The sequence below is a fragment of the Sorex fumeus genome, unplaced genomic scaffold (assembly GCF_029834395.1).
Source record: "Sorex fumeus unplaced genomic scaffold, SorFum_2.1 ptg000003l, whole genome shotgun sequence".
NCBI classification, from domain to species: Eukaryota; Metazoa; Chordata; class Mammalia; order Eulipotyphla; family Soricidae; genus Sorex; species Sorex fumeus.
The window spans coordinates 28,671,817-28,688,139 of NW_026606060.1; the positions used below are offsets into that span (position 1 = coordinate 28,671,817).

General features: G+C 35.4%; 1 protein-coding gene across 1 annotated transcript; it reads left to right on the forward strand.

Moving 5' to 3' along the window:
• Positions 1 to 7,243: 7,243 nt before the first annotated feature.
• LOC130026520 (60S ribosomal protein L27-like) lies at positions 7,244 to 7,718 on the forward strand. The gene has a single exon (XM_056117372.1). It carries the CDS (start codon positions 7,276 to 7,278, stop codon positions 7,684 to 7,686), a length of 411 nt encoding a protein of 136 aa, XP_055973347.1. The 5' UTR covers positions 7,244 to 7,275; the 3' UTR covers positions 7,687 to 7,718.
• The last annotated feature ends 8,605 nt before the right edge of the window (positions 7,719 to 16,323 follow it).

The following is a 16,323-nucleotide window of genomic DNA, read 5'->3' on the forward strand; positions in this document are numbered from 1 at the left end:
GAGCGATAGTACAGTGGGTAGGGCATTTGCCTTGCACGCAGCTGACCTGGGTTCTATTCCTATCATCCCATATGGGCCCCTGAGCACTGCCAGGAGTGATTCCTGAGTGCAGAGCCAGGAGTAAACCCTGAGCATTGCTGGATGTGATTCAAAAAGAAAAAAAAATTGCCTACAGAGCCCAGTAAGAATGTTAGCTCTTTGATTTTTTCTTATTCCTCCTCTTTTCTTTTCCTTCTACTTAGATGGCAAAATTTATCTATATGGATCAAATTGACAAATTTATCTACATGACTTGACACATTTTTTTCTCTTATATAACATGCCTAAATGCTTTCATTTCAAATAGTTCGCCCAGTATACTGTTTTGAAAATTGTAACTGCTACTAATGTATTATGTTTTCCTTGCACATTTTTGCCCCCATAAAACTTATCACCTTACAGTACACTATATATCTACATTATGTTTTCTCTTTACTTTCACCATAAATATAGAATTATTTGTTAAAGTATTTTTTAACTTTATTGCCATGTCTTTAGATTCTTAAATTGAACCTATCATTTATGAGGTTTTGTTTAGTAAACATTTAATGAATTAAAACATGAATTTACATTTTGCTTTTAAACACAATGTTACTGCAAAATACAACCAGTTAGATGGCCATGGTTTTTTTACATTTATCTGGAAAATTATTTTATATCAAAATATGTAGCAATTTTAAAATGTAAAAGCAAACATATACTCAAAGTGGCATCATTCTAATAGCATATTCTTAGTCACATTTTTTAAAAAAAAGACAAAAGTTAAAATGCCTATTCTATAAATAAATAGTAAAAAAATTAATTTTTATTTGGTCTTTATCTGAGTGAAAGTAGAAAAGGTCCTTATACTTGGTAAATTAGTTTCATCATTCATTAACAAAAGCAAATTATATATCTGCAAAATACATATAGAGAAGAATTATACATAAATTAAAAGAACAGAATTTTAACAGTTCAATGTTCACAGTCAGAAGGCATTCTCAAGCAAAGGGAAAACAAAAACTGTTTCTCAGGCCTGACCTTTTTCTCTTAAACTAAAATTTTAGAGTCAGTTTTGGAATAAAATGGGCTTACTTCTCAAAAAGTTTCTGAGTTTCCTTATCTGGGTTTTTCCCCTGTATTTATTCTGTCACTCATTCTGGACTGCCACATTCAACAGAGAGACCCTCAGAAAGCAATAGGACATTTTTTTTTCACTTGGTGTGAAATTCTTTGCAGTTGGCAAACAAACACTGGAAGTCTGTCAAATAGATGCATTAAATCTGACCTTTAAGTAGAGAGGTGTGTTTACAGAAGAGAATATGTCAAGAACCCCAGATATGCATAGTGAAGGATTTAGAACTGAAGATCACACAAAGATTTGGACCCAAGTACCTTGAATGAGTGAATTTATCATTTGAGATATGACCCCTAGTTTACCTGCAGACCAGGTTAGATGCTCATTAAACAAAAACGTTGACAGATGTGTTTTGAGCAGCAACTCAAAAAGCATGAAAGAAGATCAAAAGTTACTCAACACAGCTGCAATTGGGGTCAGGTGATAGTACAATATTTAGGTCATATGCCTTGCCTAGTGTGCACCTGGCGGGGTTTGACCCCTGGCACTGAAAAACCTTCCAAGGAGTGCTGGATGCAGCTCCTGAAATCACTGAGCACTGCTGGAGTTGCCCAGATAAACTGCTGGGGAGTCAACTGAACCCCACCCAACCCCCATCCTCACCAAAAGTAAAAATAAATATAAAGCTACCTAAGATTTTTACCTGTATTCAAGTTCTGTGTATTTGGCAAAGCAAGAGCAGGGACACATATCTTAAGGGCAAAGACTATTTAGCAATGAGCACTGCCGGTATACACAGACAAAAATCACAAATAATTGTTTAAAGTCAATGGTAGTCCCTTTTATACTTTCTTTTAGTAATTTGGCAAAAACACACCATTAACTGGTAAGGTCACACTCCCCAAATATATAAGAATCTAGTTTTCAAATACTTTTATTGAGATATAGTCAATCTAACTTAAATATTAACTTAAATAAGACTGTCCAATTTACTTATTTTTAATATATTTAGAGGTGAGCAAACTTAATTTATTCAAGGACATTCACTCACTGTATCCATTAGTAGCCAATCTTGCCCTTTTGAAATCTCTACTTCACCTTAGGTTACCAAGATGTTGTTTCCTGTTCTTTATTAAGCTATAACCAGGTTTGTTTTTTTTTCTGATTTTAAACTCTCTAAGTCTTTTTTTTTCACTTAGAACATTTATTTCAGACATGTTGTAATGGAAATTTCTGTCCTTGTCCCTTAAAATGTAAATAAATGTCCAGTAGCTTGCCAATGCTATTACTCTAATCGTGGTATCTTTCATAAGGACTTGGGAATCATCTTTTCAAAATAAAATTATAAAGTACATAGTGACACAGTATTTATTTGAAAATAGGAGACTAAGGCCAGACAGACAGAACCATAATTAAGGTACTTACCTTGCATATGCTGTACCAGGATGCTTTACCAACCCAGCATCCCATATGGTCCTCTATTAACCTGAGAGATCCCTGAGTACAGAATTAAGAGTAGGCTCTGAGCACAGCTGGCTGTGGACCAAAAACTAAAAACCAAACAAACAGGAGCCTAATTATATTAGCAAACTAATAATTGGATAATCTAATTTCATTAACTTATTGTTCTACCATAATTAATCCTAATAATCTTTTATCTTTTGTTTTTGAGAAATTGAGTTCAAGCTCTACCACTGTCAATATATTCCTTTCTGTGTATATATATGTATATATATTTGTCTATTTTGAATATTTTATATTAATGGATTCATGTAATATCTAATCTTCTGTAAAGAAATGATTTTTTTTCATTTTTAAATTCCTTTTAAGTTATAACATGTATCAAAATTGTTTACTGTTGAACAATACTTTATTCTGTGTATAATGCATTTTGTTTATTTAGCAGTTGATAGATATTTACATTTTCACAGATCTTTAAAATTTTTTTTAACTGAATAATAACTAAGAATCTGTTTTTATGAGAACTTGTTTTCATGTGTAGCTTGAATATATTCTTAGGCAAAAAAAAAAAAACTATTGCGGGCTATATGGTATATCCATGTACAGAATTTTGAAAAAGTTCAAACTATCTTCTAAAATGGCTGCACAGTTTTAAATTACTGCTTACAAGTTATAAAAGTCAAACATCGCATATTTTTGCCAGTACTTGCTATCATCCCAGCAATTCTTATGTGTATAAGATGGTTTATTACTAAGGTTTTCATTTTCACTTTTTAATGATTAATGAAATTGAAAAATCTTTAATATGTTTAATCAATTTTAGGAAAATACTGTTCAACTTACATAAAAGTTTTTAATAATGTTGTCTAGGTTTTCAAATTTAAGAGATTTTCAAAGGGATATTGCATTTTTTAAACTAAATGTTATCATTAATGTAGACTATAAACAAATATATTTCATGCTGGTCATGAAGAAATTGGAGCAACTTTACATCATTAGTCAAGCTATTTTCTTTTGAGTCCCAGCCAATATTAAAATATAAATTATTGGGCCATATCCTCAAAGCAGGAAATTGTCCACCAAAATGCAAATGTTGATTTATTGTCTATCTCAAAGATGCTTAATTTTTCTTATTTCTTCAGGTAAGATTCAGTTTTGTTGTTGTTGTTCTTTTTTAATGCTGTTTCAGATGTCAAAAGAGATAAACTCAAACTGTCATGATAAACAAAAGCTCAAGGTAAAAGTTTGAAAATAGTGATAAATGCAAATAGTATACTTAAAAAAAATTTAGAGAAGCAGGGAAGGAGAATCAGTAGTACTGCACATGCCTTGCATGTGTGAGACCCTGGTTTCAATTCCCAGTACCAAAAAATGGTAAAACAGTTATAAGGGACAGAGATGCACATTATATAATGACCAAGGGATCTATTTTTTCAAAAAAGACTTAATACTTATTAACACATACCACTTAATAACGCATATAGTGCATATAGTAAATGAAGATACATCAAATACTAGTAAGCAAATGCTAATAGCAGTGAAGAAAGATATCAATGGCAGGACAATAGTTAGATTTTAACACCACACTCTCACCTCTGGATAAACAAAACATAAAAAGTAAATATATAAATCAAGACCAAAAAAGGTAAAAAAAAACTATGTACCTACAAAAATAATAAATAAAATTATATATGTTGCATTATTTTCTTTTGAGACACTCGCTCTAACTATGAATGCACACCTGTAGGCTCTCCAGGAACAGGCCAGACACACTGGGGCCTAGGAAGAGAGCTGAACTTCAGTTCAGTTTCAGTTTTTCAAAAGCTAACTCTTAGCAAGGTTTGGATCCCAAGAGTGCTAATTTCCATGGTTAAATGGAAGGTTTCACTTTGTGACTTGAACCATTTGCATATAATTATAATATGATTTAATTGGAGGGGAGTCCACATTACAACAATACAAGCATACAATTCAATTAGTGGTAAAGCGTGAAGGAGCATGAAATCTTAAGACAGAGGCTCAGGAGACTGGATGACTGAGGAACTACAGTGGAGGTAGGGAGAGTGTCTGACTGCAGGAAGAGAGAGGACTTGCCTAAAGGTCCCGATAATCCTCACTGCATAAGGCTTCAGGACCACAGGTATAGGATAAAGGTGTCTCAAATCCCAACTCAATCAGTGTCCCAAGTTATACCTATTCTTTTTTATTAGTGAAACACCATGAGGTACAGTTACAGACTTACAAATTTTTGTGCTTGGGTTTCATTATACAATGATCAAGTACCCATCCCTCCACCAGTGCCAATCCTCCACCACTATGGGTCCCAGCATCCCTCCCACCCCCCATCCCCCCATCCCACCCTGCCTCTGTGGCAGGGCATTCCTTTTTGTTCTCTCTCTCTCTCTCCTTTTGGGTCCTGTGGTTTGCATTGAGAGGGGCATTGAGTGGCAATCATGTTTGGTCTATAGTCTACTTTCAGCATGCTTCTCCCACCCTTGGAGGATCCTCCCAACACCCTTTATTTGGTGCTCTCTTCTCTATCTGAGCTTCCTTTTCCCCTAGCACGTGTGGCTGGCCTCCAACTCATGGAGCAAAATTCCCTGTACTAATCTCGGCCACTCCTGGGTGTTAGTCTCCCGTTTTGTTGCTTTATGTTCCCCAGATGAATGCAATCTTTCTGTGTCTATCCCGCTCTTTCTGACTCATTTTGCTTAACATGATACTTTCCATGTAGTACCACTTGTATGTAAATTTCATGACTTCATCTTTTCTAACAGCTACATAGTACTCCATTGTGTAAATGTACCAAAGTTTCTTTATCCAGTCATCTGTTCTCGGGCACTCAGGTTTTTTCCAGATTCTGGCTATTGTAAAGAGTGCTGCAATGAACAAACAAGTGCAGATGTCACTTCGAGTATACTTTTTTGCCTCTCTGGGATATATTCCCAGGAGTGGTATTCCTGGGTCAAATGGGAGATCAAATTCTAATTTTTTGAGAATCGTCCATACTGTTTTCCAAAAGGGTTGGACAAGTTGGCATTCTGAGATGTGTTATCGAGACCACTTGTTAATGTTAATTTTGGCAGGGCTTCTAATGCAACCAAGGTTTTCTCTGTTCATGGCTCTTACTTCTGCTTGTATTGTAACCTAACTCATATGTTTGGTTGCCTACACCTTTAATCACTGGAGTGCTACTCTAACTCAAAAGCCCTCTCTGTTTCTATCAAGCAGGTCATTACAATTTCAGTGCATACATGTATTATCATGATCATTATAATATCACTACATATAATGTTAACTGTCATGATCCTTACAGTATTAGTACATATAATGCTAACCAGAGCATTGGATAGCTGGTCTGTCTTTTCAGATATGGCAAGAACATTATCCCCTGCACTGTCTCTTTGGCGCTAAGTTGAGCTATTGTAAAGAAGAATAAATTTGAAACTTTCACAACTGGAAGCTCTAGGATTGGTGATTATAAGTAAACCTTTAGAGCAGGATACATAGAAAAACATTTGGGTTTGCCTATAAAACTTTGTGGCAAACTTCACTTCTTTATTTATTCTAGCTCTAAACTGGGTGAACTGGAGTACATTTTCAAATTGGTACATTTGAATCTATAAGCTACAGGAGTTACTGTTTCATTTGTCAAACTAGACCATTACCAAGATGTCTAACATTTTGTAAAGGTGTGGAGTGATGGAAACCAGACAATTTCCTGAAGATCAACAAACTACTATGAAGAACAAAAAGTCCCGTCCTACCTGGGAGAGATATCTATACGAGAATTTTCAATGTGACGTTTCAGCAGAACTAATGAACTCCTTCTTAAGTTGGTGAGGAGCACATGCCGTTACAAAATAATGTAGAAGTATTTATCTGGCATATTCTACTCCCAGTGCATCTCTTCCCACCTGACTTTCATAGCCAATATGCATGGCTTATTCACCCAGGTCATCTTCCCATCACTCTCCTTTAGTCTTTCTTTGCCTCTTGGATTTAAGTCTGTTTCAAATTTCACAAGGAGAACTCCAAAGATTAAGAATCAAATGCCCTATACGTGGCAAAAATTAAAATAATAGAATATCCCGTGTTAAAACCAAACTGGAGAAAAGTAACCCTTTATATATTGCTGATGAGAGTGTAAACTGGTACTAGCACTTGATAGATTTTTCAGGAAAAATAAACCTCCTCATTTCTTCTATTTAGATAAACCCCCAAAACATATGTGTACCAAATGATTATTTCAACACCTTGAGAAAACTAAATGTTTATAAGCCACAAACTAGTTATATATATATATATATATATATATGTATATGTATTGAAAACATGAATATGTCAGGATATGGCAATTATAAAACAAATTATTAAAAATAAGATCATAAATAGAACTCACAAACATAATGTTGACAGAAACATTCATACTCTATAAATCAATTTATTAGATGAAGTACAATCACATGCATTTTTTTATTATGGTTGTAACAATATTATCTATGAAAAAAGGTACTCTGTGTTGGAGTATAGCATGAGGACAGGTCTTCCTTTAACATTTTATCCAAATAGACCAGTATCATCATGTGTAAAAATAATTTTGAAATCACTCCAGACAAATACTTCAAAATGAAACTAATTGTATAGATGTACAATTTAGGTTTAAGATAAATACACACACTTTTTTTCGGCTGTAGGCCTGAGTGGTTGCTGTCGAAATGGGCAAGTTCATGAAACCCAGGAAGGTGGTACTGGTCCTGGCCGGCCACTACTCGGGACACAAAGTGGTCATTGTGAAGAACATTGATGATGGCACCTCAGACCGCCCCAATAGCCATGCCCTGGTGACTGGGATTGACCACTTCCCCCGCAAAGTGACAGCTGCCATGGGCAAGAAGAAAATCGCCAAAAGGTCCAAGATCAAGTCTTTCATGAAAGTTTATAACTGTAATCACCTCATGCCCACAAGGTACTCCGTGGCCATCCCCTTGGACAAAACCATTCTCAACAAGGATGTCTTCAGAGACCCAGCTCTTAAACGCAAAACTCGGAGAGAGGCCAAGGTCAAGTTTGAGGAGAGATACAAGACCAGCAAAAACAAATGGTTTTTCCAGAAACTGCAGTTTTAAATGTTGTTTCAATCATTAAAAAATCAAATCAAGAAAAAAAAGGATAAATACACACAGGTATGATGAAATGGGGCCTGAAAGGTAGTATAGGTGGTGGGGTGTTTGCCTTGTATGTGGCTGATCCGGGTTTCGTCCCCAGCATATGGGTCTTTGAGCACCACCAGGATTGATCCCTGAGTACAGAGCCAGGAGTAAGTTCTGAGCACTGCCAGATGTGGCCCAAAATCTAAAATAAAAAATAAGATTAAAAGAAACACTACTAATTTAAAGAAAATTTTTAAAAAGTTAACCTATAATGCTGGTATTTTTTTTAAATTTGTTTTGGGGTCCAGCTGGCACTTTGGGACTATATCTAGCTCTGTGCTTATAGGTTACTCTTGGTGGATCTCAGGACATCATGTAAAACTGTAGATGAAACTCAGGCCTCAAGCAAGCAAAACCTGAGTTTAACCTATTGAGGTTTTTTTTTCCGGCCCTAAATACTAGTATTTTTAAAATGCAGTACTTTTTTATCCTTCAAATGGTGAGGCACATAAATTAACCTGGCTGTGGTTCCTAGCAAGCTAGCGTGATGTATTTGATATGCCAAACACAGTAACAACAAGTCTCACAATGGTGACGTTACTGGGCCCACTCAAGCAGATCAATGAACAACGGGAGGACAGTGACAGTGACAGTGACAGTGGTTTTCAAATAGGAATTTAGTAAAGACACTGTCTTGTCAATAACACAAATTGCTTTACAGGATGGCTACCATTCTTTCATTTACTCTCATGTTCCATTACTCCCATGTAATTTCCAACACTTGCAAACATTTCCTTATCAGTATGTTTTCATTTATACTTAATTTTGCAGCACCAACAAACTAATTAATTATACTTACATAGTATTTTATATAAAATGGGAAGCTATCTAAAATAAAAATTAAAAAAGTAATTCACTAGGATATTTAGGGTTCTATTTATTTTTCTAAGTATAACTATGTAAAAAAATTAGCAACATTAATATTATCAAGAAAAATATATTGTTTCTAAACATGTAAAGTATGTACTTTTTAATTCATATGATACATGGTTCTATGAATAATAATATTTTGAGGCAATCGATGGAAATATAATTTATAGAAATATATTAAGTTTCTAAAGATGTAAAGTATGTACCTTTTAACTTATATGATACATGGTTCTATGAATAATAATATTTTGAGGCAATCGATGGAAATATAATTTATATTTAATACAGTAAAACCATAAATACTAGTTAAAGGACAATCACACATTTATTTTAAAATGTAAGTTCTAATATAGGAGTAAAAGATTACATCATTTGTAATGCTTCTTAACAATGACAAATTATATCAGAATGTAAATGTAATCTGAGTAATTAGCAAAATAATTATCTTTAGTTTGTGACTCATTAATATCCACATATCAAAAAATATCATTAAGGATTAAGTATTATAAGCTATGTTAAAAGTATCCTTTTATTCTTTATCCTGTTCAACCCAATTGCTCTACCAGTTAGAGCTTAAAATATAATATTAATATAGTGGTAATTCCTAAATTTATCATAGTTGTTATTACTATGTTAAAGATTTTCTCAGGAAATACAAATGAACTGATATTGATATTAACAGTATCAGTTAATTGATACTTAAAGACATACAAAATAAATCAGGATGTTATTAGATCCTATGGGATTCCACAAAGACGGTATTAAGAGGGAAACTCATAGCAATAAGAGACCATAGGAATGAACAAGAAGAATCCCAAGTAAACACTGAATCTCACAGCTTTAAGAAAGCAGAGCAAATGAAACTAATTCAGAAGAAGAAAAATAAGAATTAGAGCAGGAAACATTTGAAATATTGACCCTCCTTTTTACGAAAGGCAGTACAGAGTATTAAAAATGTGAAAGGAAAGGAAAAACAAAATATTCTTAGGTAAGCCAACTTACAATATTAGAGAACATTATAATGTTCACCTGCTATTCTTTTATAGCAGGTGAAAGGAATTAAACCACAACTGATATCACAGTGGGATCTTAAGACTACTTACTGACATTGATACTGACAAAAAAACAAAACAAAACAAAACTGAACAACAAACTTAACAACGGGACTGTCACTGTCACTATCCTCCTGTTATTCATCGATTTGCTCGAGCAGACCCAGTAACATTGTGAGATTTGTTACCATATTTGGCATATCGAATACATAATGGGTAGCTAGCTTGCCAGGCTTTGCCATGCGGGTGAGGTACTCCCAGTAGCTTGCTGGGCTCTCCGAGAGAGGTGGAGGAATTGAACTCTGGTCGACCATGTTGGCTGCTTACAAGGCAAACGCCCTACTGCTGTGCTATCGCTCTAGCCCAGAATTAAAAGGACATATTTAAAAACTCTTATTGTTGAAAAGTACCATAGAGGCAGGCTTGAGGTGAGTGTAGGGGGTGGGAGGGGACACTTGGGAAATGTACACTGGTAAAGGGATGGGCGTTGGAATATTGAATGACTGAAACTTAATCATGAACAGTTTCGCAACTATGTCTCTCACAGTGATTTAATTAAAAACTTATTTTAAAAATTATCATTTTCCCATATTAAACCTGAAAATGTATATTGAAATGACTAATACCAAACACAAAAAATTAAATAGCAATTAAATCTTAAAGATAAAAGCCTATTACCACAAGATTTTATTAATGAATGTTACCAAATATTCAAAGTTCTAAAACCCTTCCTATTGAAATCTTCTAAATATTAAAAGAGGGAAAAGTGCTTTCAAATAAATTATAGTTCAACATTATTCTTTTACCAAACCCAGAAAAGGTCATGGCAAAAAAGAAAACTTGTCATCAACATTTGTCATGAGCATACATGCAAACCTCCTCAAGATCTTGATGGACTAAATCAGAAATATGTCAAAAGAATCATATACCATGACCACTAAGGTTCCAGATATGAACAGGTGGTTCAATATATGCAAATATCTTAACTTAATATGCAACATCAATAAAAAGAAAAATTAAAGACATCTGTACTTGTATGTTCATTGCAGCACTGTTCACAATAGCCAGAATCTGGAAACAACCCGAGTGCCTGAGAATAGATGACTGGTTAAAGAAACTTTGGTACATCTAAACAATGGAACACTTTTAAATTAATGTGTTTTGTTGTTGTTGTTGTGGAGATAGATTCTAAGAACTGGTATTGCTAGGTCATGGTTAATGTTCAATTCTTAGTTTTTTGAGAAATTGTCATACTGCTTTTCAAAGAAGTTGAACCTTAGAACACTTCAATCAATGGTAAATGAGAATTCCTTCATCACAACATTACCACCAACACAGGCTATTTTCAGCCTCTTTTGTTTATACCATCCTTACTGGTATAAGATGGCACTTCATTGTTGCTTTGTTTGCATTTACCTGATAATAAGTGAGAATGAGCACTTTTACATATGCTCAATAGTCATCTTATTTGGGGAAGTATCTGCTTATCTCCTCTCCCCATTGTGGGAGGGATAGTGGGATTTTTTTGTTGTTGAGCTTTGCAAGTGCTTTATAGATCTTGAATATTATTCCTGTATCTGATGTATTCTGTGCAAATATTTTCTCCCATATAGTTGGTTCTCTTTTTATTTTAGCTTGATTTTCCTTTGCTGTTCAGCTTTTTAATTTAAAGTAGTCTTATTTGTTTTTGTTTCATTTTCTTTGCCTCTGTTCTCAGTTTATTAGAAAACCCCTGTGAGGTGCTTTTCCTGGTTCTATCTATACTTTCATCAATGTATTTTATGAACTCTGATCTAATCTCAAGACCTTTAATACCTTTAAATTTACTATTGTGAATGTTATGATATATGGTTCCAGTCTCATTGTTTTGACATGAAGCTATTCAGTTTTCTCAATAGCATTTGTTGAAGAGACTTTATTTTCTCTACTTCATGTACTTAGCTCCATTTTCAATGATTTGCCCAAAAATCTTTGTATTTAAGTCAGGACTCTCAATTCTGTTCCATTCATTTGCAGTTCTATATTTATTCCAGTGCCATGCAGTTTGGGGGCTGGCGTGAGATGACAGCAGGTAGGGCATTTGCCTTGCAGGCGGCTGACCCAGGTTCGATTCCTCCACCCTTCTTGGAGAGCCCAGCAAGTGACTGAGAGTATCCTGCCTGCACAGCAGAGCCTGGCAAATTACTTGTGATGTATTCGATATGCCAAAAACAGTAACAATAAGTCTCACAATGGAGACGTTATTGGTGCCCGCTTGAGCAAATTGATGAACAACAGGAGGACAGTGGACCGTGCTACAGTGCTACCATGCAGTTTTGATAATTGTTTATGCTGATAAGGGTTAAGTTCTCTGGTTCTATTAATTTTGTACCTCATATGTTATGTCCTAATTTAGTTTGTAAATTATATTTTTATTATTTTTCATACTTCTAATTAATTTAAAATGAGATTGGTTGATTATTTGAAAAAATGTTTTATAATGGAGAAAAAATTCCTCTCATGCTGATAATTCATTTGAGCTGTACTCTACCTGGATTAAACTAAAGACAACTCATATATACCTTTTCTTCAGAATAAAAAACTGTCTTTTATCCAAGGAAAATGTACACTCATCAAAACAGTTTATTTTCTTGAAAATAATAAAATAAAATAGAGCATATTATTTATTATTATCCTCAGTTATTTTGTTTCTAGTATGGGTATGATTCTGATATTTGAAGAACATTAAAGGGCCCTGAAAATTATGTGATATAGTATAAATATTAATATAGCTGGTGCTGTGCCTGTAGAAATCACAATACAGACAGTCATTTTTGTCCTTTTTCGTTTTGGCAGCCTAGTTCGACCCTGAGATTTTATCAGCATATCCTTCCTCTACATGAAGCTGGAGAAGTTCTATAAAGACCACACCTTCTACAAGATCATTGTCAGTGATTTTAATGCCAAGATAGGAGGACCAAGAAGATCAGTCGAAGAACTCCACATTGGGACCCATGGCCTAGATGGAACGAACAGGATGAGAGACTATCTGAGTTCATCATGTCGACCAAGACCATCCATGATAACTCACAATTCTAGAAGATCAAATCTAAACATTGGACATGGGAGTCTCCCAGTGGATGGTTCCACAACGAAATTGACCCCATCATATTCAATTGACGGTCTTGCCTGACCAATGTAGGGGTTCTCCAAAAATTCCAAACGAGATCGGACCACCATCTCCTTTGTGCAAAATTCTACTTCACAGAGTGGGGATAAAGGGCTGCAAAGTTTAAGAAGAGAACTCCCAAAATGACTGCCCTTCGACATCCTGATAGATCTGTCACATCTTACAAAAGGGCAATGGAGAAGATTATACATGACTTCTACTCAGATCTCTTCGATAGCCATGTCCACCTAACCACATACCAAATTCAGCTTCACTGATGACATCATTCTAATAACACCAAACATCAGCGAAGCAGCACAAATGCTGGCTGACTTCGACCGTGAGTGTGGAAAGTTGGACTACAGCTGATTCTCACAAAGACAACGTTTATGAGAAACAGTCTCATTCCTGATGTTTCATTCACTCTCAATGTGATGAACATCTCCGAATGCAACAATTATGTGTACCTAGGTTGAGAAATCAACATGATGAAAGACCTGGCACCTGAGTTGTGCAGGAGAAAAAGAGCAGCTTGGAACACCTTCAAGAGCATCGAAGAAATAGCTAAAAGGATGAAGAATCTCTGGCTCCAGGCACATCTCTTAGATTCCACTGTTCTTCCTGCATTAACATATGCCTCAGAGACCTAGGCCCTATGAAAACAGAATGAGAACGCTATTTGTGTCTCCCAAAGAGGAATCGAAAGAGCTATGCTTGGAGTATCATGCTTCACTCAAATGAGAGAAAGAATCCCAAGTTCCGACTTCTGTCGGCGATCAAGAATCAGGGATGTTGTCTCGTTTGCAAGGCATCAAAAATTAGATGGGCTGGACACATAATGAGATTTGGAGACGACCACTGGACTAGAGCCATTACCGACTGGATTCCACAGGACGTCAAAAGATCACAGAGCCGCCCACCTATGAGATGGTCAGACTTCTTTGTCAAGAACCTGAATAATCAGTTTGAGGCTCTTCGTGTTCCTAGAACGAGCAGACGCCATTGGGCTACATTAGCACGTGACAGGGACAAATGGAGATGTTACTGGTGCCTGCTCAAGCAAATCGATGAGTAACGGGATGTCAAATGATTAAGTGATTAAGTGATGCGACTGTAGAGCATATCTATTATATATGCAAGTCCCTAGATTCAATCTCTCGCACCACATGCCTACTTGTGCATACTGGAGGGTATATAATTTTCAAAGAACTTTGACCACCAGCAAGTGTAGTCTCCACAAAAAGGAACAAAAGTTTGTTTTTAATTCAAAATCATTTTTGTGACAAATATATGAAATTAGTATAATTATAGCTCTAATCACATAATTGTATAAAGGTTGATCAAATGTTTATGATCAAACATTTCATGTAGTCAATAAAAATAAATATATGTATAATATGTTCTCAGGAACATTCAGTAAATATTGAGAAAGCATTTATTTTAAAAGCCCAACTGGAAACTACCAGCCTATCAGTAGCAGAATGCATAAACAATTTTGGTGCATTCACACAATAGAATTCCATAGAGCAGTGAAAATGAAATTGCCTAAAGACACAGATGAATAACCCTCAAATCATAATATTGAGGCATGAAACCTGATACATGGAGTAGTAATTATTTATATAAATTGAAAACTGTTAAAAAATCTATAGAGCCACAGAAAGGCTGACTTGATGTGGCAATATTTTGTGTCTTGATTTGGTTCATGGTTATATTAGTGGATTTAATTAGTGAAACTCTATGGAGGTGTTCCCATATTATTTTTATAATTGTACAAATGTACTTGTTAATTATTCTTAAAAGTAATTAACATAACCATAAGAAAAGTAATTTTGGTAATATTCATAAGCTCTAACAAGTTTCATAAACATTCAAATGACCTGATTGTTTTCTAAAGAATCAATGGTCTCATTATTTTTGTTTTTCATAAAGTTGCATGCAATTGTATTCAAAACTGTACTTATGGTTAATGCATTTGAAATGGTTGACATAATTGAGCCTATTCTAGATATCATAATCTTATTTGGGAAAATAATCTATCCGCAGGTACTGAGTTAAAAAATTCTCAGAAAAGATTCTGGTAAATGGATTATATCCTCACTTAATTTTTTGTAATCAAATGGATAATCAGCAAACCAAGTACCTGTGTTTATCCATTTAATCACATAAAATTTTCACAAGCTGAAAAAATATAGATATTTCCCCTTTAAATTTTTTATAAACTATAGCTGCCTTAAAGTAAAATTATCCTTTAAGTTAATTCAATTTGGCACAGTGTGTGTGTGTGTGTATATATATATATATATATACATATACATATATATGTATATATTTTAAATTCAGCCTATGAGTTTCTTTAGAAGAGCTTTAAGACAAATCAATATATAATAATTAACACTTTATTCAAAACTACATCTTACATGCTAGTTACATTCTTATTTAATTGTTTACATCCTTACTTTTGTGTAAGAAGAAAATGAGTTCCTTCTCAAATAGAATTTTCAAATAATACAACCTATTAAATACACCAGAAACTGAAATTTTGTTCAATTATCAATTAGAGGATATAGGTTTTCAAAAGATTTGAAACAGCTTCTGCTCACTCATCCAGGTACCCGCCTAGCGGCAGGGCTCCTTCCCTGGGCCACACTTCTAACTAGATCCTGGAGAACATCTGGTTTTCATCCTTGGTCTGCGGGGGACAGGAATTGAGGCACATTGTGCAAGCTCAAAGCTGAGCCATTCCGCTTCCCTCTGCTCACTCATCCAGGTACCCGCCCAGCAGCAGGGTTGGTGCCCCCCAACCCCACCTAAACTCGCGACCTGGAAAGTCAGCCGCCACTGGGACTCCGGCCTGGAGCACCTACCTCCACTTCTGCGCGGAGTGGAGCCAACAGCCCAACCAGCTGCTTCCTGAACAGGTCTGTGGACTAGTATCTGGACTGGATGGGGGCATGGCCACCACTGTAGGGATCTAGGGATCGTGGCTTTCTCAAAAGTGGGTGTGGCCTTCTCCAGTTATATTTCCCACTCCCAGCACTCTGGATTTCATCCCAGCCTATATCACCTAATTCTGTGGACAAAATTCTGTCCACCTCAACTACAATACAACAATAAGCCATTGGCTTACTCCAATTCTAACAAAAGGCCAGTATGCAAGAAGCTGTACAAGCCCAATATTAAAGAGCACCTCCTCCAAAACTTAACAAGATTCCATCATAAGCAAAAGAATTATGTCTGAGAGAAAGGTCAGGCTCTAGAAAGGGAAAAGGGTGACCACCATCGACCAACCTTATCCAGAATCATTTCCCACGGTAAGAGAGAACAGTACTAGTGAATTCCAGGGTTTTACCACTAGACAACTGAAACAACATGAAGAAACAGCTCAAATCTCTACTACAAGGAGAGGACGAAGAAAAGAGTCTCGAATCCCCAACCAGGGTTATCCACAAATATGCCCTCTCCGATAAAGAATTTCGAGAC